Genomic DNA, 24,214 nt, shown 5'->3' on the forward strand with positions numbered 1-24,214 from the left:
GTTCTATATTGCATTACGTTACACAGGGGATGTGCCTTCAGCATGTTCATCAAAGGAATGTTAGTTACTAATAGATACTAATAAAATCAAATTTACTATCACTGTATCACACAGAGGCTAGGAATGCTATCCCGCTTCATGCTAGTTGCAAAGTGATGGTTGAGGAAGGCTGAAAACATTTCTCAGAGGAGACGTTATCTCATTCTTCTAGAAGCAACGCCTCCACTGTCTGCCATCACACACACACAAAAACCCACACATACTGTACATGCATTCGCACAAACTCACGCACTTCACGCAGACACCTGAACACAAACACAACACAGCACACCCTTGTGTCACTACAGAACTCCACAGGGAAATGACAGTAAATTCACTTAAAGTCCTCCATGTAATAAAAGTCACCTCAGGGAAATTGGATCTCAGTTAGATGATTTATGGTCACCATGCCTGCAAATTTAAAAAAAAAATGCCACACACAAACACACACACACTGGCACAAAGCATGAATTAACTAAAGAGAAAAGAGCTGATACGGCCGTGAAGTCGAATGATTTTTCACAGCTAATTACACTGCGGCCCTACTTACTCAATAAAATCTGAATATGAACAAACTTCCAGCGTAGCTACACACGAGTACAGTTCTGCTTGATCAAAATGGAAACGTTCACAGTCGTTCTGAACCAACAGGTGAAGCATGAATATAAAGGTGAGCGTCACTGAGGTGGTTCACTGTCACATGAGGTTCACGTAAATCTGATAACACCAAGCTTACTGACCAGCCAAGAGGCAGTCTGGCTTCTGAAGGTATTTGACTGCCATTTCTGCTCCTCTGGACGCTCTCTGTGCCTCACTTCAGCTCAGCTTTTCTTTTGTTAATATCATACTAGCCATTTTGTATGCTCTCTAAACCAGATTATGTGTTATTAAATCGCTCTCGAGATGGCGTGGTCTTTTATATTTGATATATTGAAATACGCCATTGCCTGTAACGTGCTGCGTAAAACTCATTTGCAGTTAAATAATACTCCGAGGAAGCCCTCTGGCTGTAATTCCTCAGCAGTGATTCCTAGATGAAATGCGAAGCTGCACGGGCTGATGATGTGTGTCATGTTTTCCTACTATGAAAGAGATTTGGGTAAATCTTGGACACTGTATCCGTGGAAACACATGAATATTTAAAAGGAAGATGTTGATATGCAGACATAATGCGGCTCCCTCGCGGCCGATTCATCAGTAGGCGCCTGAAGAGGGAAAAAATTGTTTCTTTTTGGTAAAATAAAAACTGCAAACTAACCTTTCTGTATCCTCTCTTTTTTTTTCATGTGTGTGCTCGATCTGACCGCTTGCCAGGTTGCAGAGCAGCTAATGACGATTGCCTACGAGAGTGGAGTCAACTTGTTTGACACAGCTGAGGTGTACGCGGGCGGCAGGTGGGTGATACGCAGACCAGTGTTTTTGTGTAATGGGCTGCAGATGTCCGGCCTCGCTGTCACCAAAGTGCTCTTACTATAATATTCTCTAAACTGTTAGAAACTATGTCACGTTTAGTGTGATTATTCATGAGCTTAAAAGAAGTCCAGACATTATTCATTCAAAATTGTAGGTTTCTGTTCAGGATTGTAGCAATGTTTTGAAATTTCTTGCATGTGTCTGTTCTTTGCTTTTCTCAACCACTGCTACCGTCTCATCTGTGAGGTCTTTTTATTTGTGACCTCACAGATGAAAGTGTATGTCAGAGACCTCGTAATGCAACAGCAAGCACTGCAGTTCCAATAAAAAGACTTCTACTTGCAGGAAGTAGTATAATAAGTTTTTGAAGACCCTTTTATTACGCCGTCCAACTGCCTGGTTCATAAACAACCGGTTTGCATGCGGGCCTCTTTTGTTCCTCACTGTACTGTGGGCCGATACTGTGGAAGGAATGTTTATGATTTCAAAGTGCGATTTAATAACAACGCTTCGTTTATATTGCCTCGCAGGGCCGAAATCATTCTAGGAAACATCATCAAGAAGAAATGCTGGAGGTAATGGTGACATTAAAACGTATGATTGCTCCAATACTTCTGCCTGAGAGAGAAACATGGAGAAGGATGATCTGTGTGTGTGTGTGTGTGTGTGTGTGTGTGTGTGTGTGTGTGTTGCAGATGAAAGATGCATGAAACTGTGTTTTGTTTTTTCTTTTTTCTTTTACAGTGAGGAATTGTGTTTTGTCTCAAAGGAAAAAAAGGAAAAAATAACTTTTATTAGTATTAATTCCTGCCTTATCATCATAGTTTTGTTTTTCTTTTATTAAATGAAGTTAAATGTCTAGTTCATGGACAATACAGACACAATACAGCAGCGCGAAATAGCTTCCACATGAAAGTCTGCCTGCAGGCATTTTTTCCACAAATTTAAATATTCTTTTTATGGACTTATTTAAACATGCTCATTTTTTTATTATTGATCGGCTCTGTAGGAGACGGGGAGAAGAGGAGTTACAGTAACATCAAAGGAAGCTCAAATATTGCACATTTATATGTCTGAGTGCAAAAGAAGCTGCACAAAAAGTCGCATTTTCAGATCATAGTGATGCGATACTGTGGGATCACCGCCTGACGTGTTTGATATGAAGCCATAACCTTAACTGAATTTGTTTTAGAACAACAGCATGTGATAAGTGATGGAGTCTCCATGCAACAATAACGCTTGCCACTCTATTAAATGAAGCTATGGAAACATGTATTTGCTAATCATTAGGTGGATTAGGCAGATCAGTGTCATGCACTGAGCTGCCTACACCAGTCTGTGAGTGCTGTCATGACAAATGGAAAGAACAAGCGCTCTACTTTACACTTCTTGGTCATATGTTGAGAATTCAGTGCCGGTAGCACTGAATAATAATTATAAAGAGCTGCAGGGCATTTATTGATTTGTCCCATGTGACTAAAGTCTGCAAACACTCTCACAGCTCCTGCATTTAATTTGCAACTCTAATGCAGTGAAACCAGAAATCGTGTTTGCTTTTGCTGCCATGTGAGATGCTGTAGAGTTTAATGATTTCACACAGCGCCAGATGTGAAATGACAAGGATGTCATCAAAACTCTTAAGCAAGACGGGCGTAGCATTTTCCCACCTGTTGCGTGGATAGCTCATTAGTCCGACAGTGTGACTAAACATTGAGGAACAACAAGACTGTGCTTTTGAATAAACAACTTAGCAAGGAGGGATGAATTAAAAATCGGAAAATAGCTGTAACAGACATAGTAATGAGGAAAGCTGCAATGTAATTAGTCTTTTTTATAATACAGAGAAAACCCCAACAATCAGATGACCCCTATGAACAAGCACTGGTCACATGGGAAGGAAAAACTCCCTTTTAACAGGAAGAAACGTCACATTATTACAATACAGCACATTGCACTAAATTTGCCTTATCCCGCTTTGTCTTTGCTTTCTAGGAGATCCAGCTTGGTCATTACAACTAAACTGTACTGGGGAGGAAAGTAAGTAAGAAACCCTGCAAACTCTTCACTTCCATGATATGAACTGTAATATTTTTTTAGGTTGTGTTGCTCACAAATTCTCAGTAATGTATTATCTGTTTGCAAAAAAACCCCTTGCATTGCACTTCTTTCATGTGAAACATTTGCAAAGCTCTTTTTAAATCCTGCATTGTTTACACGAAGGTTGGTATCCGTCTTCTTCTTCTTCCTTTTCCCGTGTTACAACAGAAATAAAATACAAATAAAATAAAAATATGTCCTTGTGCATCTGCGCTTGCAATACAAGCAAAACAGGGACCATCTGACAGAAAGATAGCAGTATTTGAAGATACCTCGAGGATCTTGGGGTAAATTTGCAAACGTGAAACGATTTTTTTCTGGGTCACAGAAATAAAATATTCACAAAACTCATACAAAAAACCCACCTAACCACCTAACTTTGTTCAGATAAATAACAATAAAGCATGTATTTTAGTTAAGTCACTCAATATCATACAAAAGACAATATTTTCTCCTTTTGTCTCTGCTACATTTATCATTTTATATCCTTAATGTCTTTCAAAGCATTCAAACTTTTGCCTCTCTGCACCAAAGAAAGTTTCCTCGTGTTTTCGTGTGTCCATTAATCTCCGTTAACAACCTGAATGGCAACATGTCACGTAAAGTAACAACCAATGGGAGAACCTTCTTCTGAGACTGCAGAGAGAGAGAGGAGAGGCGATAAAGAAATCTACTTTATAGCACACACATCCAAAACACACACACACACACAGAAAAGAAAGAGAAAGTCTGTCAAGCTCCAAGCCAGAGGCTGCCCAACTGGGTCTTGTGATAAGGAAGAGGTTATTCTCTAGTTTTCAAGAATTTCCTCCAAATGCAGAGTCTGTGCTACGTCTCTCTCCTGCAGAGTCTGGATGCATAATGATGCTGAACAGCTGAGCGTGCGCTGACCTATTTACTTTAAAGAGCCTGAAATGTACATTTGGAGCTCGTGTTTTTTGGTCGCCCAGCGGGGTTCAAAAGTAACTTAAATTGACTTTAAGTCTGCAAAGTAAAACCAGTTTGAATTCCCACAATTTCTGGAACTTTTAGAAAAAATATCTTATTCAGTTTTTTAAGATAAAAAAGAAGTGAAGCTGTTTTTTAATTAAGTTAATTTAATTAAGTGCAGTTTATGATTGATGTGATATGTATGTGTTTTATTCGATCAGAGCAGAGACAGAGAGAGGGTTGTCAAGGAAACACATTATTGAAGGTGAGACATGCAAATTTAACATCTCCAAAGATGACAAACTTTTTTCTTAAAGAGTGAAATTGTTTAAAATGACATCACAGTAACATGTTATAAGGTAAAAGTCTTTCAGTTCATTAACCTTTGAGTGTCCTTTGCCCTCGTGTGTGTGTGTCAGGTCTGAAAGGCTCTCTACAAAGGATGCAGCTGGAGTATGTGGACGTAGTTTTTGCTAATCGCCCAGATAGCAATACTCCCATGGAGGGTGAGTCAGTGTATCAAGATTTCCAACAACATCCAGTTATGAAACTAATCAAATCAGCTGGTTCACAGTGTCTGACTTTCAGCAAATGGAACTTTTGCTGTTATTGTGATCGTTTGTAAGATTCATGAAATAGTTGCGTAGTTGCTCCACAGAATCATGTATTTACACTTGCAGAAAAATGTGTTAGCTTACCAGTATCACAGCTGAGAACTGTATATAAAAATAATCAAGTATTTGTGAGTAATTATGTCTTTTCAAAAATAATTGTGATTTTTGACTATAGAGAAGCTGTCGATGAAATCCAGTGTGCAGAAAGCTATTTTCTGTTTGCAAGACAAATTCAGGAAAACCTCAGAATATCTTGTCTAATCTGAAACACTGTATTCATTTATCACGAGTGTTTGTACAGTGTCTCTGATAAAGAACATATTTACCTAGTGGTGTTAGAGCTACTTATTATTTCTATTATATTGAACTAGAAATGTAAGACTAGTTTTACTCTTGGAAAATCTGTTCTTTAGTATCGCTAAAGTGAGGCAGGCAGTTCTGCATAATTCATTATCAAGAAGTTTCTTATTAACATACATATTAGTAGTCCAGTGGTTCCTCATTAATCATTATAAATTGATTGGGTACTATTGCTTACTGAGGTAGAGCCTCTTAACAGTGGTTTCTTTCAGTAGCTTTTTAATTAGTGCTTCTAAGCAGTCGGTAGAGCTGCTTTCTTTTATATGAACTGTGCTCTGGTTAATATTACATTTTAATATTCCAGTACAAATCTGTGTGACACTGACATGAATGACAGTTCATTTAACAGTATTAAAGCAAAATGCTCTTTAAACATTGCATAAGTGAGCTTGTAATAGCAATAGTGTGGTTTACACTAGTCAGGTCCTGCTGGAGACACAAATCCCCTTTGGGGTTGGATCAGGAGGGACGTCCAGCTCAAGAACTGCAAAATCAAACATGCAGAGCTACCCGGTGTGGTAACCTGTTATGAAAGGGGAGTGGTCAAAAGTAACTTATAGGGCATCTTTCTCACAAAATTAACGATCCCTATGCAGGCAGTAACCCAAGCTGCCCCGCTAAATATCTCAGTGAATGCTAATAAGTGGCTATAAATGAATTTATGTAGAAGTAAGTGTAAAGATGAATTTGAAAAAAAAAAAGACATTGCACACTTAAAAAAACAAAGTATTTTATTCAGGTAATTATCAAATATATATTGAATTAATCTGATTTAATTTCTGTGTTGCGGTGTCTGCCTCTCTCCTCTGCTCTCTGTTTCACTGCGCATGTTTCTTCACTGTGCTCGGCTTCTTCTTTTAGAACACACACACACACACACACACACGCACACACACGCACACACACGCACACACACACACACACACACACACACACACACGCACACACACACACACACACACACACGGTTCTTTTGTGCTTAAGCTTGTCTATTCCTTTATCTTGTAGCTGTTTAGGATCTGCTCCTGTACACATTTATTTTCTTTTGCCTGGTGCCCTCACTGTTCTCTTCTTATTTAATTCCTTCAGCTTTTAGATGTTTTTCATGCTTGTTGATGCACGCTTTCTTGTTTTTCATGCTTCCCCAGACTTGTTTTGCTCTCTGTTGTGCTATGCCGCCCCGAAATAGATGCAGGTTGCATTTAAATATGAACGCAGCATGATGCTACGTAAATACAGAGCAAGGACGACAGGAGGGAAGGGCGAAGAGAGGAAGACAACAATAACAAACGAAAGGAAAGAAAGCGAATTGTTGTCTTGTCTTAATCCTGTGTTATTTCCCCTGGCAGCATACTATTGAGTAAGACGTCTGTGCTTCAGGTTAATTATTACTCGGTGCAGGGAAAAACAAAAACCTTCATTACAAGTCTTCTTGGTTTGTCTTGCTTATATACTTTTGGTGCATGTTGACTTCTACTAACGCGCCATCTTTACTAGCCTCGTTTTTTCTTTTCTCTCTGGGAGTTCTTAAACTTTCTCGCCCCGCATAATCAGTTATCTTGCCAAGTATCGGTTGTGCAGAGTGAAAAACAAGAGTCCTGCCACAGTGAACGATTGCACTATAATTGGAGTGAGCACAGGGCGATGATGAACAACCTTAATGACAGTCCTAATCTCAGTTTTTGTTGGCCCCGACTGCCGTTGGCTCTCACAGTCAGCAGCGTTGGAGCTAATTGCACCATTAAAAATGCAGTAGCTTGAATGTGATCAGAAGGGCTTTAGTATGTGAGCTTGTTAGTTTGTCCCCGGAGTCGTCAAGGAGGGGTGATGAGCCGTCAACAGGTAAGAAAGACTTGAGGAGGCGGGCGGCCTTGTGAGGGTTTAATATATTTATTTATTTATTTTCGATTAGGTCATGACAGAAACTGGAACAACGTGAAGAAGAAGCTTCTTTCAAGGCCGTTTCTCTCAAATGTTGCCTTTTTATTTTCTTAGTCTTTTAGTTTTTGACTGGTTTTAGTCTTCAATCTTTTATTCATCAACTTTTCTGGCATTGTCTTTTCATGTAGCTCGGCTATTGCTGGCTAAAAATATTTTTGCCAAGCTCTAGGTGTTTCGCATCAATCCTCTGATAATGTTCTGACTATGTTATCGTCATATTCTGTTGAGAAAATGTTTGACATGTCCCTGTCCATCTGCTGTGTTATTCTGGTTTTACTGCACTGTATGTGGCTGAATCTTAGGGGTCACCATAGTTTAGATCTGTCCTCTGCTTCTTCCTCATTTACACCACCCACCTGCGAGCCACGACCACATCATAGTTTTCTTTGTCTTTACTTTGATCCGCTTGTTCTGCAGCTCTGTGTTAGTCCTTGTTTTAATATTTACCAAACCTCTTCTCTGCATAAGTCCAAGCCAGCACAGTCTCACCTCTCTACTTTTTCCCTGAACTCTCTGATCCAAGTTGCGTCTCTGTGATGCGTTGAGTCCTAATAATCCATCTTTCCATCTGCCTCCAGCTCCGCCTCCTCTCTTTTCATCTGCAACATTATCTCCAACCTATATGCAGCGAGGGCTTAATGTAACTGAACAATGATTTTTGTAATGTAAACCACCACAGTGGGTTTAAACCAGTGCAGACTTTAAGCTTTAAATCAACTGATTTGACAAAAGTATCCCAATTAACCTTTTCGGAATTACAGCCATTTTTATACATTGTCCTTCATTTCCAGAGGCTCAAAAGTAATTGGACATGGCCGGATGTGGCCCGTTCTCTTCTTATTTCATGACAAATCAGGTAGAGTAAAGATCTGGAGTTGTTTGCAAGTGTTGGTAGCTTGATATCACTTGCTAGTCTCCAATTCTACAATCACAATAGGCCTTCATGAGGATGCAATCACTTAAAAGAAGGCCAGTTTAGACTTTGCCAGCAAACATCTAAAAGAGTCTGAACAGCTCCGGAAATAACAAAAGTATTTGGGCAGATGAAACCAAGATGAACTTTTTCCAGAAGGATGGGAAGAAAAAGAAAAAGTTAATAAACTGAAGAAAACCACATCATCTGTCAAACATGGTAGAGGAAATGTTATAACTAGGGCGTGTGTGACTTACAGTAGAACCGGGTGATTATTTATTTATTTATTTATTTATTTATTTATTTATTTATTTATTTATTTATTTATTTATTTAGTATTTACTGGTGATATGACTGCTGATAGAAGCAGCAGGATGAATTATGAAGTGCAGTCTTGGATTGTTTTATTTAAAATCCACTAGCAGTGCAATAAAGTGGCAAAATTACAAAATAGTGTCTTTGTACTCTTGCACTCGTCTCTCACTAGAAATCACAAGCATCTATAAATATTACTGATGATGCTTCTCAGCGAGCAACACCAAAATGCAAACGGTGACGTAAACACGCACAATTTGTTCACTGTCGATCCAGCTGACTGATACCTGTCATAACTGCATTTATCCGCAGAGATTGTTCGAGCCATGACCTATGTGATAAACCAAGGCATGGCCATGTACTGGGGGACGTCTCGGTGGACGGCCATGGAGATCATGGTAAGCAGCAAACAGCTTTGAGTATAAGAAATGAAGAAGAATGAAAACGTCCAAATAAATGTTTCCTTTACACATTTGGTAACCGACTACAGATTGTATATAAATGGTGGATATAGTATCTGGCGTGAACAGTCAAGCCAATGCAGATGTGCCTTTCCAGTGACCAGCATATTCACAGTATTGAAAATGAATGAGTAATTACAGAGCTGATAATTGGAGGGAAGTCGGGGGGAGAAAGTAGTGACTGTAAAAGACTGAGAGTGAAAAGAGGCTTTTTCAGTAAGTGGCACAGGCACAGCGGCTTCTTCTGGCTTTTGTTTTGTTTTCCTGTCAGAGATAATCCACTTCCTGTTTCAACCACTGGTGCATTAATGAATATATACATGAGGCAGAGAGTTATGAAGTGAACACATGCCTGAAGTGACACTCAAGGACGTAGCATCCATCCCCTCTTATCTCTCTTGGTCTCTTTATCACCCTCCTCCTCCCTCTAAGCACACTGCAATGTGTTGACATTCTCCCTCTCTGGCTGTGAAAAAGAAGCAGAACAACGGGCCCAGATGAACACTGTGTAATTTAGATAGCATCGCTAATGAAGGTGGCTTTGATTCTCAGCAGTACAGCATGCGCACGCAGTTACATGCATGGACGCGCACACAGTCTGGAGGCACATGTCATGGGTTGCAGCGCAGAAGGGCAACTGGTAATTTGTAAGTTGAGTGATGGCAGTGATATTATCCGTGCATCACACAGAATACACTCCCACTTCGACTGTGCTCTCATCCTGACATGTGTTGCACAGCAGGAAACCCACTAAATTAAAGGGTATTTAAAGATTTAAAGAAGCAACAATGGCGCTGTTTTTCTCCGAGTAGGTGTGTGTGTGTGTGTGACTCCTCTGGCATTTGCCTTTAAAGGATCCGTGGAGAAAATAGATAAGGAAATTTGAACATGGTGCCTCCGAGTTGTGATATGAAATATTGATTTGCTGACTTACTGAGAGGCATGCATTTGAATTTGTGCCACGCTCCCACAAGCTGATTAACAACCCCTCCCTCTCTCATTTCTTCCCCGAGTTTATCCCAAACCTCTGTGCTTACATACCAAATAGCTATATAGTAGGGGTGCAACGATACACAAAATTCACGGTTCGGTTCGGTTCGATACTTTGGTGTCACGGTTCGATATTTTTTCGATACAAAAAAATGTTCATGCATTTTTAATTTGTCATTTATTAAAATTATAAATATATATTTTAACTCAAAAGTACAGTTTTTAAATTTAACCCTAACCCTTGTGCGTGTTTTTTATTTTGACAGCGAATGCGCACCTGCGGACCACTTATGTGCAGCCCTGGTTATTTAGCTCGTCATATTGCAGCCACAGAAATTCTTTTGTCCATGAAACCATAAAGCTGCACTTTCTTTTTGCCTTATAGTCTGATTTGTCATAACTTCTCCGTTTTGTGGTAAGCTTTTCTTTGGCTGTCACTTCTTCACCCTGACCTGTCTTATTTGGCTCAGCAGAACTAAAATATATATCTGTCTGTGAAGGTTCTCAGTCATCCAGGTCATCGTAGTCAAATATAAATCCTGCTGCTTTTACACACGCACTCACATAAGCTCAGCGATTCTCTGCGCGATCAACCTCTCACATGTGTAAGCTGCGGGAGATTTCACTTGTCATGTTTGCATAGTAAGCTAACGATTAATAAGACGATGTCAGAGGAATTGGTGCACAAATTATCATCACTCACAGATCAGTGCTGTCGCTCTCTATACACAGTTCGCACGATTGCAAAGTGAAAGCAAAAAAACAAGCGCAAATTCAAACGCGACTTCAATATGTCACATATTGACAGTGGCTCACCGATGCCAATGACATAATTACCCAGCTACATTTCTGAAAGAATGCAAAAGCATTGACATATATTTTTCCTACAATAGCCCGACGGGCAGGGCAGAGATAGATTTTGGTAGCCGGACTGAAAAAATCGCTAGCTCCGGGACGTCGGGCTAGCGATATTGCGAGCCCTGTATCTGATTGAGGAATCACTCATCTTTGGAAAAGAGAGTTTATTACAGAGAAATGTCTCTTTCCAAAATAAAAGCTATACTATCCGCTTCTTCTGGGCTATATTCTCAGCAGCATAAGGAGAATCATGTGCTAACAGCTGTCTAAATGACTCGGCTAAAGTTAGTAGCATGCTTGCTTTTTTTTGTCTGCTTCCACTTGTCTTTGCACTAGGATGATGTCGGCGTAAATGTGCAGTCATATTCGTTGTGTTCCCACTAGTGCTTTCAGGTTAATCTCGTTGAAATGACCTTAACGCCACAACACGGCAAATCTCCGTTAACGAGCTACCGCCGATTGCTCCGTGCATGGGGCTAGACGGCCAACACGTTAACGAGCTAACTGCGCTAGCACACTAGTTCACACCAATGTAATTGAGCATTGCATGGCACATCCAACATACTGTTTTACTTTAGTCCATGACTCGCTTACCTTCAGGGTCATACTTCACATGAAAACCAAAATAATTCCAAACGCCAGAACTGAATGAGGGTGGGGGAGGTGCCCTGCGCTCTTCCTTCTGACTATGCTGTCTGTGTTGAGCGCTCAGTGGATCTGCGCTCGACAGTGCAGCCTAGGCGGAGTAGTCGAACGCAGATTCACTGAGCGCTCAACACAGACAGCATCGTCAGAAGGAAAATTGATAAAATAAATTACAAATGTTGTATTGTTCGATACATATGCGTACCGAACCGAAAGCACTGTATCGAACGGTTCAATATCGATACGAATATCGTTGCACCCCTACTATATAGCTATAAAATAACAATCTTTTGAACAATATATAAAAGTAAATCCACATGAAACATCGTGATGAGCATCTTTTCTCTGTCTTTATCTCTAGGAGGCTTACTCTGTGGCGAGACAGTTTAATCTGATCCCGCCAGTGTGCGAGCAGGCTGAGTATCATCTTTTCCAGAGGGAGAAAGTAGAAGTGCAACTGCCCGAACTCTACCATAAGATAGGCAAGTGTATGACAACAGCTTGATCAGTCACATGCATCCTTGTGTCACTTCCCTATCCACTCCATCCAACAACCTTTCTGACCAAGTTGCTCTCCTTCTCTGTTGCTCATTTCCACTGCGCTTTAATCACCCTCTCACATTTTCACTTTTTCTGACGCTCTTCTCACACATTTCATCTCACTAAAACTCCTCTTCAACTCTCCTGCTGTGTCCATGGTTACAGGAGTCGGCGCGATGACGTGGTCACCGCTGGCATGCGGCATCATCACAGGAAAATATGAAAATGGCATTCCTGAGTCATCCAGGGCCTCCATGAAGGTAAGCGTGAGGGTTCGTCAAAACAAGGCGACAGTGAGAATCAGATTCAAAGCAGTGATTCATGACTTGCGCACTTCAGGTGGTGTCGATATCTAAGACGTGAGAGAGATGAGATCTGGGGAGGGTTTATGGAGGTTTGATTTGGACATGCTGAAACTTAAGGACGTGCATGTGTGATGTTTTCGGTTTAGATGTAACCAGACAAAGTTGTTTCCGCTTGCATCTTCACCCTAAAGTTAAATATAGTCATGCTTTATTTTTCCAAGCTCATGTTTTGCATCTTTGAGTGTGTCTGTGTCCCTGACTTGAGTTGAACAAACAGATCAATACCAGTTGACTTTGATTAATTAAATAAATGATGAAATTAAGGCATGTCTGTAGCACTGTGACTACATCTCTGTGTGTCAATAAATTATTAATAATACATCAGCTCTGGAGTCTCCAGGCTCTCCGGCTACACCCTGCATCTCTTCACTCATTCAGTCTGTGTCTTCTCTGTGCTGTCAGTCCTATCAGTGGTTGAAGGAGAAAATAATAAGTGAGGATGGAAGGAAGCAACAAGCCAAGCTGAAGGAGCTCAACCACATCGCAGAGAAGCTGGGATGTACCCTGCCTCAGCTGGCTGTGGGTAAGACTTCCCTGTCTTATAGCAAATACAGCAGAAGCAGCTTAAAGCAAAGCTTTTAAACCATAAATGCACAGACCTGTCAGACAGGAGCTGGTTTATGTAAGACGGGCACATTTTTCATCACCTTCGTTGGGTATTTGTTGTCTTTCGTGTTTGATATTTCCTCCAGCTTCCAGTCTACACACCAACGCAAAACTTTTCTGATGCACTTGTGCTTGCACTGCATCCCTGTGGATGTTCAAATAGCTGGGTGTGTTGTGCACTCCCCATTTGATAAGTAGATGTCCAGGTTATATGCAAGAGTGCTGGAACCTCTGGTTTGTTTAAAGACAATAATCAGAAAGTCATAATAAGATGTGTGCCGTTGAATAGTCACTGACTGAGTATCTTCTGCTTTTCTGCAGCTTGGTGTCTAAGAAATGAAGGGGTGAGTTCGGTCCTTCTGGGAACATCCAATCCTGAGCAGCTCACTGAAAACCTCGGGGCCATACAGGTCAGAAAAAGCAGACACACATTGCTGTTACCTCTGTTTCTTCACCTGCATCCTCTGCTGTCTTCCACTTATAATGATTTCTAGATCAAGTTGTCCCAAGTCTGTACCTATAATGACTTCAGACTTTCTTCACATTATTCTGCATGTCTTCCTTCCTTCGCTCCTCTCAGGCTTACTCAGCACATCTCTTTCTTTCTTAGGTCCTTCCCAAGATGACCTCCCATGTGGTGTCAGAGATCGACCACATCCTAGGCAACAGACCGTACAGTAAGAAGGACTACCGCTCTTAGACCAGGCAGTTGGACTTCCAAGAGGTCAGCTGTACCTACCTACCTAACCATACTGCTACCTTGGACCCTCCATTCAGTGTTCATGTCCATGGTTCTCTCCTCGGGCCCCACTCAGCTCCAGCCCGCCTCAGCCTGGAACAGACGGCCTTGCTAAGTCCAGCGTTGCATACTGTACCTTTGTCTGTTTGAGCCTTGTCCTGATCAGATCAGCTCTACCAGGCTCATCTCAGGTGCCCAGCTCAGCCACGTCATGCTTGAGAAACTCAGCTTTTTGCAGCCTGAAACACAAAACACGATCCACTTCAGTAGTTCTAAACTTTGTGCTCCTCCCAAATCAAAGTGTTGCCACGTGCAGGTAGAACTATGCAGATCTTAGAGTAGAACATGTAAAAGTTTAGATTCAGGCTTATATTTGAGATCCCACCACATCCCAGCTCAGCTCCATCCAGGGATAGATATACAACTGACCTGATATTTGGATTAAAATTGCATGAAACTACGACTGCAGCGCCTCGTTTTGAAAATATATTCAACTTTACACTCACATCCAGTTAGCAGATAAACCAAAAGAAGCAAAGCGGGCGTATTTAAAGTGCCTTCCCGAAGGGCACCTTGACAGTAGCTGCTAAATGAGACGCCTGTGTTACTTATTTATTGGGCTCAGGCCTTCAGGTCTCGAGCCCACCCATTGAAAGCCAAGACCTCCACTCACAAGTAACATAATTTGAGCACAAAATTCATATTGAGCCCATATTTTATTTATGAGTACCACTGTACCACAGCTGAATACATGAATGCAAGAAATCAGAGGTATCTCAGGAAAGTGGACAGTTGTATTCTGAACCCCACCCGCCCCCACCCCACTCAGTGCTTTCATTAAATCGCTATGCAGAGCAACACACAGAATTACCATAAGAGTGTAAAACTCCAACCTCCTGTGTTGGAGGTAAGCAGCAACCAGGTGACTTGCGCATAATACAGTTTTATTAACATGAATGAAGCCTCAACAGACCCGATCCCTATTAGCCCGAATTAGCTTTCAAATACCTACCAAGTATATTCTGTCCCGTATTTAGAATAGTTAAGTATTCAGTGGATTATAAAGGCTGCAAATCGTGAGCGTATTTACCACCAGATGCATGTTTCCCTGCTATAGTGTGCCTCTTTCTTCTTTTCGACAAAGCACATAATTAAAGACTAGAAGAGGATTTGATCAAAAAATCCTGCAAGCTTGTCCCCCCAGCCCCCCAGGTGTGACAGAGTACTGCAGGACTTTGAGTACTAGTACATATTGGACTCTGTTTGAGGAGAGAGTGAAGCATGTCGCCCCCGTGTGTTCCCTCTGAGGAACTGCTGAAGAATCCCACAGAAGAGAAATAAAGCGGACTGCTTTTCTGCCTGTGAACTGAACCTGCATCGCTAGATCGCTCCAGCAAACCTTGAGGATTTTGGACTTAAGCTTACGATGAATCTATGAAATAAAAGATAAACTCGCCTCTGGTCTTGTCATGTTTAGAGCGACTGCTTGTTTAAATGGCACAATGGGGCACAGACTCAAGGTGTTTGGGATGTGGCAAAGATTACAGTATTTATTCTAGAGTAGTTAATATATATGAACTTTATTTTGACATTTTGAAATACTGCTTTTGTTTGACGATGCTAAATGTACATACGATGTTAAGAAATACAGTGTAACATAAGGAGAAACACATCGAGGAGCCTCTCGTGCAGACGAGGACTTCACCGCAGTGTATGGCTCACACATAGCAGACCTGTAAATAGAGTCACTTTTCTGCTCCTCTGCAGTATCGCTGCATCAGTTGCAACGTTTAGGCCGCTCTCCAGCCCGTCCTGCTCCTTCCAACCAGACAAAAATGTACTTTTGTCTCCTCAAAGACAAAGAAAGTCAGAACTATTTATAAGGATTAAGGTTTAAATTTGTATTTCTCTTTTGGATTCTGCGTCAATAAGAGAATCGTTCTAAAAGTGAGCTTCTCTAATGAGACGTGACAAATGTGATTAAAGGTTTCTTAAAGGACTTGAACGTGGATCGACCCTTCGGATTTCATGGCTGTCACCTTGACGCATTATTTTTGTTCTCTTTCATGTGGAAAACAAGCCATCTCTGAGATCAGCAGAAATGTTGGCCAGGTTCCGACTGAGTCACTTTCTTGTCCTTGGTGTGCATCTGTTGACTTGCACCACAAATACCACCTATGTATGGATCAATCAAGGGAAATCTCATTAGATTACAAGCGCCTACAGTTATCCAGAGCACGCTGTTACCTGTTTTGGGATGAAACACTAAAATCTCTTTGGCTCACAGCTTATTTAAGAAGTCTGGCCTTGGAGGAAAACTAGAGTTGGATCCAAAATGAAATCAAGAAAAAACATCATATTTTGCTTATTTCTTATTCTCTATGTGGACACAGCACCGTCTTTTCCTACGCAGAATCTATATTTTCTTTGTTCACTTATTTGTAGCTTTTGGTGGCAAACACGTGCCACTGAGACACAAAGGTAAACGTTTAAGTTTGTGTGCAAGTCAACAGCTTTCCCATCAGTTTGAGTCAGTCACTGTTGGACTGTGGCCACCTGGCAGAGTGCCTTGAATTCCTTCGACAGGAATAAATTCAGGGATGTCTTTCACTACAAGTTGGTAAATGGCGTTTGGCTTCTGGCCTACAAGATATGTAAGATTTTAAAACAAATGTATGCAGATGATATTATTTGTCTCCTGTGTCACTTTAATAGAAAGTTGTAAGCATCAAGCACACACCGACAGCGTAGCTACAAAAAAGGAAAATGTTGTCTTTAAATTGTTATTATTCTCTATTGAATGATGCGCTTACTGAGCTCCATCGTGCTCCTTAATTTCCCGGGAGCGTTATATCACCGAACAGTGGAGCTGATTCTTTAAACTGGTAGCTTCTCTGTAAATGGGACTCGCTTTCAGAGGAATGCAAAACCTACATATTATCAGCTCCACAAATTTCGGGAACAAGCAGTGCAACGGTCCTACAGATATTAGGAAAAGTAATGCAAGAAGGACATTAACCTTCTTGTTGTCCGAGAGAACAGTGACTTGTCTTCGTGGTTTTCTCAATTTCTTACAGACTTAGAAACAACTCTAAAATGCAACAAGCAAGTCATCTGTGGCTGTTTTTCAGCTTGTTGAAAAACTGTAATGTGCCACATCAACTGCTACCCAAGGTTTCTGGTTTTGGTTTGAGTCCTATCTGATAATCAGATCTGAAAACTCAGAGGTCACTGATTCTACGTGTTGTTGGGTGGATGAAAAACACTTGAGAGACATTGACTTCGGTTCTTGTTGTGTCATTGTATTGTTTCCCCTCCTGATCAGTAGTTTCTCTGTAAATACTCTATGTGAAAGTGTGATTAGAAATAAAAGCATTGCCAATGGAAATGGTGTCTAAGCTGTAAAAAAAGCAGACTGAACAACACACAAATCAAATGACACAGATGACAAGTAAACAGACTTGCTTTATTTGTTACAAAAACAACAGAAGACAGATCTGTAGAAACAACTCTGGAGATAATTTGATCACGACTTTCATGAAGATGAAATGTCATATTCCGCTTGTAAACCCTGTTCCTAACATGAGTGTACACTTCTTTAGCCCATTTCCTACCCTCCAACCCAACCCCCACCCTTTCTTCCTTTACTTTGAGCCAGTGGAAAGCAAAGCAATGAGTCCTGAAGAGGCACTGATGGACAGAATATAGTTGCTGGGAAAAGGTGGGTTAAGGTAAACACTGGTAAGAAAAGTTTGCAGATATGAAGCATACAGTGTTACTTTTGACAGGGAGTTTTCTTTAGTTTTAGTCATAATTTAAACATCAAATTTCTTTTAGTCAACTAAATATTGTAAGATTATCATAGCCTGAAATAATCGGTTTTCTATTAATCTGTTAAGATGTGTTAAAAGGATAAATCTGCTACAACAAAACCTGTCATACATTTTCAACTTAAATATACTTGTGAACTAAATACCGCCACATACAGACGTGAAAGGATACACGGTGGGGTTGAAGTTCTTGAGCAGGAAGAAAGAGGCGACGATGACGAGAACCAGGAAGAGTGTGTTGTTGTAGAAGATGGAGAAGGTGGTGGCCTCGTAGTCGGCGACCTCGTTCTTCTTCCACAGAATTCTGGACAGGAGATAAAAACCAAATGTCGTCCTTGTTGTCTACGTGTACCAGGTTAACGCAGACTTTGTTAGAGACGGTGTGTGAACAGAAACAAGGTGGTTGATGTCAAACATAGATTTATACTCAATTTGTGCTCACTGGGTTGGTCCACTTAAATGCAAACAGCGACAATGCCACAGCTCCATCAGCATTTATACCAGCGCTGAGGGTGTGAGAACGCCCTGCTGTATTCTCCTGAAGAGTCGCCACTCAGACAAAACCTTTTCCCAGAAAGTGTCTTCTTTTCACAATGTTGGAACATCTCCCTCTATATAATCTCGGACTCTCTGATCCTCAGTACTGATTTATCATCATACTTTTGACTTTTGATGTACGGTGACGTTCACAAGGGCGAGACCAGTGAAGATAAATGGGTCATTAACGCGACCAGAAGAAACTGCACCTGAGTTTAGCACCTAACGCTGGCAGAAGAGGGTGTTGCTGTGGTATGTTGACATGAGATTATGGTGTAACTATTATGAATATAATACAGACTAAAATACTGTAAACCTGTAAGCTCACGTATTAGTGATCTGTCCCATTCTCACCACAAAGGCTGACTGCTGCTTTCACACATTCATTACAGTTATAAAGACTTTCTGCCTGTGTAATTCATTTGCCAGAAAAAATAAAAGTTAAAGATAAAGTTGGTAAAGTTTATAATTTATAATTTCACTTTTAAGATTACTGACACAAACCAGAAATACTCACATCAGTCTGCAGCTTTCCCAGAGACAAAAAACTGTGTCGCACCACTGAATGAGGTACGTAAAACTGTATCAGTACAGGCTCAGAGTCGGATTTCTATATAACCTACTTCCACTTGGTTTGAAACACCACCTAAATTGGTGGCCCCTCCACACAGATAAGCAAACGCAAGTGTGTAGAGAGCGTGTAGTTGCTGAATTTGAATTGGGCTTACGTGTGCACTACGTTTTACCTCTCGTCTTTCTCCTTGCGGGACATCTTGCGGTTGTCAGCCTCAGACAACTTCCTGGTTACCTCCTTTGAAACAGCATCCTCACGTTTCTGTGCGACCCTGGAGTGTGATGAGCGGAAGATCACAAGCATTAAGACTTTAATCAAATTCAAAACACAACAGCAACTCCCAGTAGATTCAGTTTCCAATAAGAAGTAACAAAATCATTTCTGAACTCAGTCTGTTGATTCTTAATCCGTTTCAAAGTTTCCCCAATGAATAACATCACATCTGTCAATCAAGTTGATCGAATTAAAAAAGCTCTAACTCTACAGAGACAGTTTGATTCCCTATTTGTGTTCAAACGACTGATGATTATATGTTTGTATGTTTGTGTTCTTGTCCCCATGTAACTGAAGTTAAAAGGTATGAATAAAGTATAATATGAGGCCCATTTAACCAAGCAGCAACGGGTGTTTAGTGGATTTGTCCCTCTTACTTGTGTTTGAGCACAAACTTGACGTTCTTGTAGGCAAAAGCAACCAAGTAGGTGCTGACCAGAGTCATCACAGCATACAGAACTGCAGACTGGACCAGGTCCATATGCCAGATCCTCCAAAACAGCCCTAAAGAGAGGAAAAACAAGCACAAAACGCTGCTCAAACTAATTATCTGAAACTGGAGTTTTTCAAGTAAAATCTCCCAAAGCTTTTTGTGTTTTGATTCATTTGTTGCTGCACTTCGTATCACAGCGTTATTACGAGGTCACGTTAGCATTCCCGATCAATATTATTAACTGTGCTTATGTGTTATATCTCTGAACATTACGTGAGCTTATATATGTAAAGTAGCGGCTCTGAAAACCTCGTTTTTATTGACAGTTTCTCAATTTTAATCCTCCACTCACTCAGTGTTAGCTAAATTAGCGGTTAGCACCAGCTAGCTTCCTCAGCCTATGCTGTACTCACAGATGGGGATGGCAGAAACGATGAGTGCATTTCCGTAAAACAGAGCTGTGGACTTTGCCGACAAGTTTCTGCTGAAATCCTGAAGGAGAAGATCTTCTTCTGACTGCTGCTTGTTGCTGCTTTTGGGAGCCATGAGTGCTCACTGAACCTTCTGCCTGCTGCTGAGCTCCGGGTAGAAGAAGACTGACACGTCGGTGAATGGAGAAGAAGAGGAGAAGAGAGACGCGTCAGCACTCCGGCTTCTTCTTCTTTGTTTGGATGACGACGGAGACGCTGTGGCTTTTTGCTGCCCTCCACAGGACGATAAGGACACAGCACTTGTGCCGTTGCACAATAGCCTACTTTAACGATATTTTTGTGCACCTTAATATAATGGGCATTTTGACATGAAGAATTAGGTAAACACGTCTGTTTCTGATCACATTAATGAGGGCTGTTTCATGTAGGACCACAAGCCTAACTAAAGTGACTGGTAACAGGGTTATAGAGCTATCAGCTGCGGTGACCCTCTGACAAGGGAGCAACTGAAAGTGGCTTAGAAATAGCTGTAAAATTGTTTGATAAATCCTTAGAGATCAGTCAGTAGGCCCCTGGTAACCATTGGTTCATGGGAAAAGTGTGTATTTTATTACTAGTTGGTAAGTTGTTACTGTAGGCTGCTGGCAGTTGCTAGCATGAAATAGGTCAAAAAGAGACCTACAGTGATATGTAGTGCTGCAATAGACACCCTGTGATTGCTTTGGTCACTGGCGGGTTGCTGTGGTCACCAGTAGCTGCATGGAAGACGCCAACTTGTCTGCAAACACTTCACTTAGTCTCTGACTCGGAGTGAAACGGTGAAAAGGGATATATGAAATCCCCAAAAGCCGATTCTGTTCATCTGGACGTAGCGTTTTCAGTGGGAGAAACGTTTTGTCACTCATCCAAGTGTCTTCTTCATTCTCAGCTGACTGTACGTTTCCCCAACCTTATAAACAGTACCTTAGCCCACTGAATGAACAATGGACTGTGAGGTCAGTTTCTTGATCAATAATATGCAAATTGTCATGATCAAGAGGTACTTCTTTCTTGTTTTCCTAATCTGCTGTTGCAGTGAGCAGTGTATGCTCATGATTAACTAATGATTAGCACACATTTCACGTCATACTAAAGTGAACACAGTGAGACTGTCTCTACCTTATTTGAATGTATATGAAGTCCTGTTACAAACCTTTTTCATAGCATTATATATATAACAGCATAGTAATATAACAGTGTATTACTATACTGATATTTCCTGACCTCTGAGAGTCATTACCATATTGTGGTGGAAGTGTGTGTGCTTCAGGGCTCCAAGCAGCTATATTGTTGTGGGTGAGAGGCCAGATAAAGAAAACTCCTATGATGACCAAAAGATCAAGGGACCAGTTTATCTTGCCCACAACAGAGCCCAGCGCTGATGTGGAGGGTGTGAGTCTGGTGGCTGGTGGCCAGATGCTTAGCCCAAAGCAGCTACATGGGTCCCTCCTCCTATGGGCCCAACACCCAGGGGTGGATTGAGGATTGAGTGACTATTTATCATGAGGTCTGGCAGCTACCTGGAGGCGAACGGACACTAGTAAAAGAAATTATTGTTTCTATCTGGATGTAAGCAGTTAGTATATAATTCTTGTTTTGTGTACATATATAAACAAAACATCCATTTCGGTACCACTGTTTTTTTTTTTTGCCTCATGACACCGAGACAAATTTGTAATTTTTTGTGTTTATACTTCGAATAAACGTAATTCTGATTGTGAATTTTTTGGTATGTGTGTCAATTCTATGACAGGCATCATCAGTCAGCAAATAGCTGATTACAAAATAAAAGAATTAAGCTCTCTACCCTGTTACACCGCATCACAGCGCAGTCACATCAGCATGCCGTGCAGCACACTTTAATATAGTAACAGTTTGTTTTCTAACAGTAAACAGGTCAACAACCCGCTGCTTTAACTGCTTGTCCTACTTCTCATTTGCAGCATCTGTCATTTAGAAAGAGATGCTATCACATCGCCAATCTTATTTGTGATGACATGAAAGATAATTCTTGAGCAATGTCATTCTAAAGCTCCAGTCAAGAGTTCAGCTGCTTGGAATATTTCTAAATTTCCCCACTAGAGGGCGATATCTATTGCTGTATACTCCGTGTGCGTCATTTAAGGTGGCCAAATCTCCAGTCGTTGGTGTAACAGTTGATCTGCAGGTCTCAGATTACTGGGGTTTTTATAAACACCCACAGAGAGTAAGACCGTGGCTCACAGTCGCTGCGTTACCAGAGTATTTCTCACCCTTAAAAGTTGGCTAAAAATCAGATATTTCAGACTTTATGGAAAAGTAGGAGCTGACACTTTCTGAAGGCAATGAGGATAAGTGGATTATAATGCCTTTAAAAGCACCACATCACATAAATTCTCAGTTTCCATGTATAGGTTAGTAAAATAGGCCTTCTCTTTACTCTACAGGCACATTACTTCACCTCTTGGACATATTTACAACTCATCCTCTACACATATTTCTGACAAGGAGGCCATAGTCCATGCTGTTCACTTGAGTGTGACCATACAGTCACAGATGCACGGCACATTAGTACACCATGAGCCTTTAACCCTTCTCCTCTTTATCTCATCATCCAAGCCTGTCACTTCCCAGCCCCTGCAGACATTTTAGGACTGCAGAAAAAAACCGGACAGATAGTCTGCTGCTCCAGCCAGCACAGTGCTTAACCCCCCGCTGAGCTATTTTCTTTCTTTCTATGTGTTTGGACAGAGGAAACAGCACGCATCTTTACTGAGTGCGTGCATTGAGCGGGGGTTGTTGCGTGTGTGTGTGTGCTTGGACGCAATGCAGACAGGCAGGTTTGCGTGATGTCCCTGTCTTTAAATGGGGATAGAGCTTAGAGATTAACCGTGCACTTCAGGGGTGCAGGAAAGAGGCACAGAGGAGGAGCGGGAGGCAGGCAGTGATGCCAAAAGCCCTGCCAACACAATGCCAGACAAGGCTGTTGATCTCTCTCTCTTTCTCTCTGCCTGTCCTGTGTAAGTGCACATGTTTCTGCTAGATTACCCTGGCTTTGGTGACACCATAGACATAACCGCTACAGCACAGTGGCACATGCAGGACTCCTCCAAGGCAGCTGGCCTGGCAGTGCTGCAGTTGTAGCTCCTTTCTTGTTCTTCCTTAAGGAGAGTTTATGACAGCTCAGCTATCAGCAGTGACAAATTCTTCTTGAGTTATCTTTTCTCACTCGCCTGAAGCTTATAGCTCTAGGAGCATCTACATTTCTAAAATCTTTATGTAAGCATGAGGTGATGATACCGTGTGGAAATACCAGCGTTGTGTCACCAGCTTTCCAAAGAAATTAGATCAGCATTATAGTCTAAGTGTGTACTTTATCCATGAAACCAGGTTTCATATATCTTTTTGATTATCAGACATGAATGCAGTTAGTTTCACAAAAATACAGTCTATACTCACTGAACATGAATAATGGATTTTAAAACAAAAGTGGTCACAGAACTATGTCGCTTTCCACAGCTTTGCACATTATGGAAGTCCCCAGCCACCGCAAGAAATATCGCCCAAATGGTATAAAGTGTGAGTGAGCTGCCGTGTTGTCAGACGACATAACTTCAAATGGATGAAAGAGGACCAGCATTTATTAATGTTTCATCACAGACATGTGGCTCTGAAGTGATGGAGTTAGAGAGATGCGGCTTTTAGGTTTTGTTTTCCTTTCCCTCAAACTGTTTGGTTTCTAAATAAAGAAAGAGAGAACTCGACAGAGCATTTTTATTCTGTGGATTACAGCTGAAAAGGAGCTGTTTCTATGTACATCATTACTTCTACGGTGTCTCAGAAATTTGTGAGTATATATTTTAGTTTTAATTCGCTGTCATTTACCACATTTGAGCAAATGTGCTTTGCCAAACAATAAACTGAAAATACTGAATTGAAAAAGCCAAAAAACAAACAAGAAATCCAGTTGAAAGTCAAATGGAAAAGGCCACAAGCGTTTTCCAACAATGGAATTAAAAAGCAAACTCAGTCCATAGGGTATAGCTGTAAACAGTGGAATTGCCCAAGGGTGGACCTTGGGCAATTCGCCCTAGGAGAGGCATCAGACAAAAAAACTTCTATACTACCAAGGAAGGTCAACAAAGCCATGCTCTCTTAGCCTTAGCTGGCTTGAAAGATCTGGCTTTCTGCTCCAGGTGCTTTGTGCATCCACATAAAAGAGGGCATTTCACACATCCATCACTTTTATTCTTCTCAAAATGATCCCCGTGAGTGACACCGACTGCGATTAG

At 41.1% G+C, this 24,214-nt stretch overlaps 2 protein-coding genes across 5 annotated transcripts in view; one reads left to right on the plus strand and one right to left on the minus strand.

Annotated features, from left to right (window-relative positions):
- The window catches only part of kcnab1a (potassium voltage-gated channel subfamily A regulatory beta subunit 1a), a 145,894-nt gene extending 130,612 nt beyond the window's left edge, over positions 1-15,282 (plus strand). For all 4 annotated transcript variants that reach the window (XM_082501786.1, XM_082501788.1, XM_082501785.1 and 1 more), the window contains 11 exons: positions 1,354-1,433; positions 1,983-2,027; positions 3,445-3,489; positions 4,701-4,744; positions 4,899-4,985; positions 8,935-9,020; positions 11,938-12,058; positions 12,282-12,376; positions 12,884-13,004; positions 13,409-13,497; positions 13,698-15,282. In XM_082501786.1, coding sequence (XP_082357912.1) covers positions 1,354-1,433; positions 1,983-2,027; positions 3,445-3,489; positions 4,701-4,744; positions 4,899-4,985; positions 8,935-9,020; positions 11,938-12,058; positions 12,282-12,376; positions 12,884-13,004; positions 13,409-13,497; positions 13,698-13,787 — 903 coding nt within the window. In that variant the 3' untranslated portion in view covers positions 13,788-15,282. The remainder of the gene's footprint in view (positions 1-1,353; positions 1,434-1,982; positions 2,028-3,444; positions 3,490-4,700; positions 4,745-4,898; positions 4,986-8,934; positions 9,021-11,937; positions 12,059-12,281; positions 12,377-12,883; positions 13,005-13,408; positions 13,498-13,697) is intronic.
- A 1,989-nt stretch (positions 15,283-17,271) lies between these two features.
- Positions 17,272-20,129, minus strand: ssr3 (signal sequence receptor, gamma). The gene is made up of 5 exons (XM_082501809.1): positions 19,887-20,129; positions 19,418-19,544; positions 18,940-19,038; positions 17,829-17,960; positions 17,272-17,537 (listed from the first exon to the last, which is right to left on the minus strand). Exons 1-5 carry the CDS (start codon positions 20,017-20,019, stop codon positions 17,471-17,473), a joined length of 558 nt encoding a protein of 185 aa, XP_082357935.1. The 5' UTR covers positions 20,020-20,129; the 3' UTR covers positions 17,272-17,470.
- Between the last annotated feature and the right edge of the window lie 4,085 nt (positions 20,130-24,214).

The sequence above is a fragment of the Aulonocara stuartgranti genome (genome assembly GCF_965226115.1).
Source record: "Aulonocara stuartgranti genome assembly, chromosome: 14".
Taxonomy (NCBI): Eukaryota; Metazoa; Chordata; class Actinopteri; order Cichliformes; family Cichlidae; genus Aulonocara; species Aulonocara stuartgranti.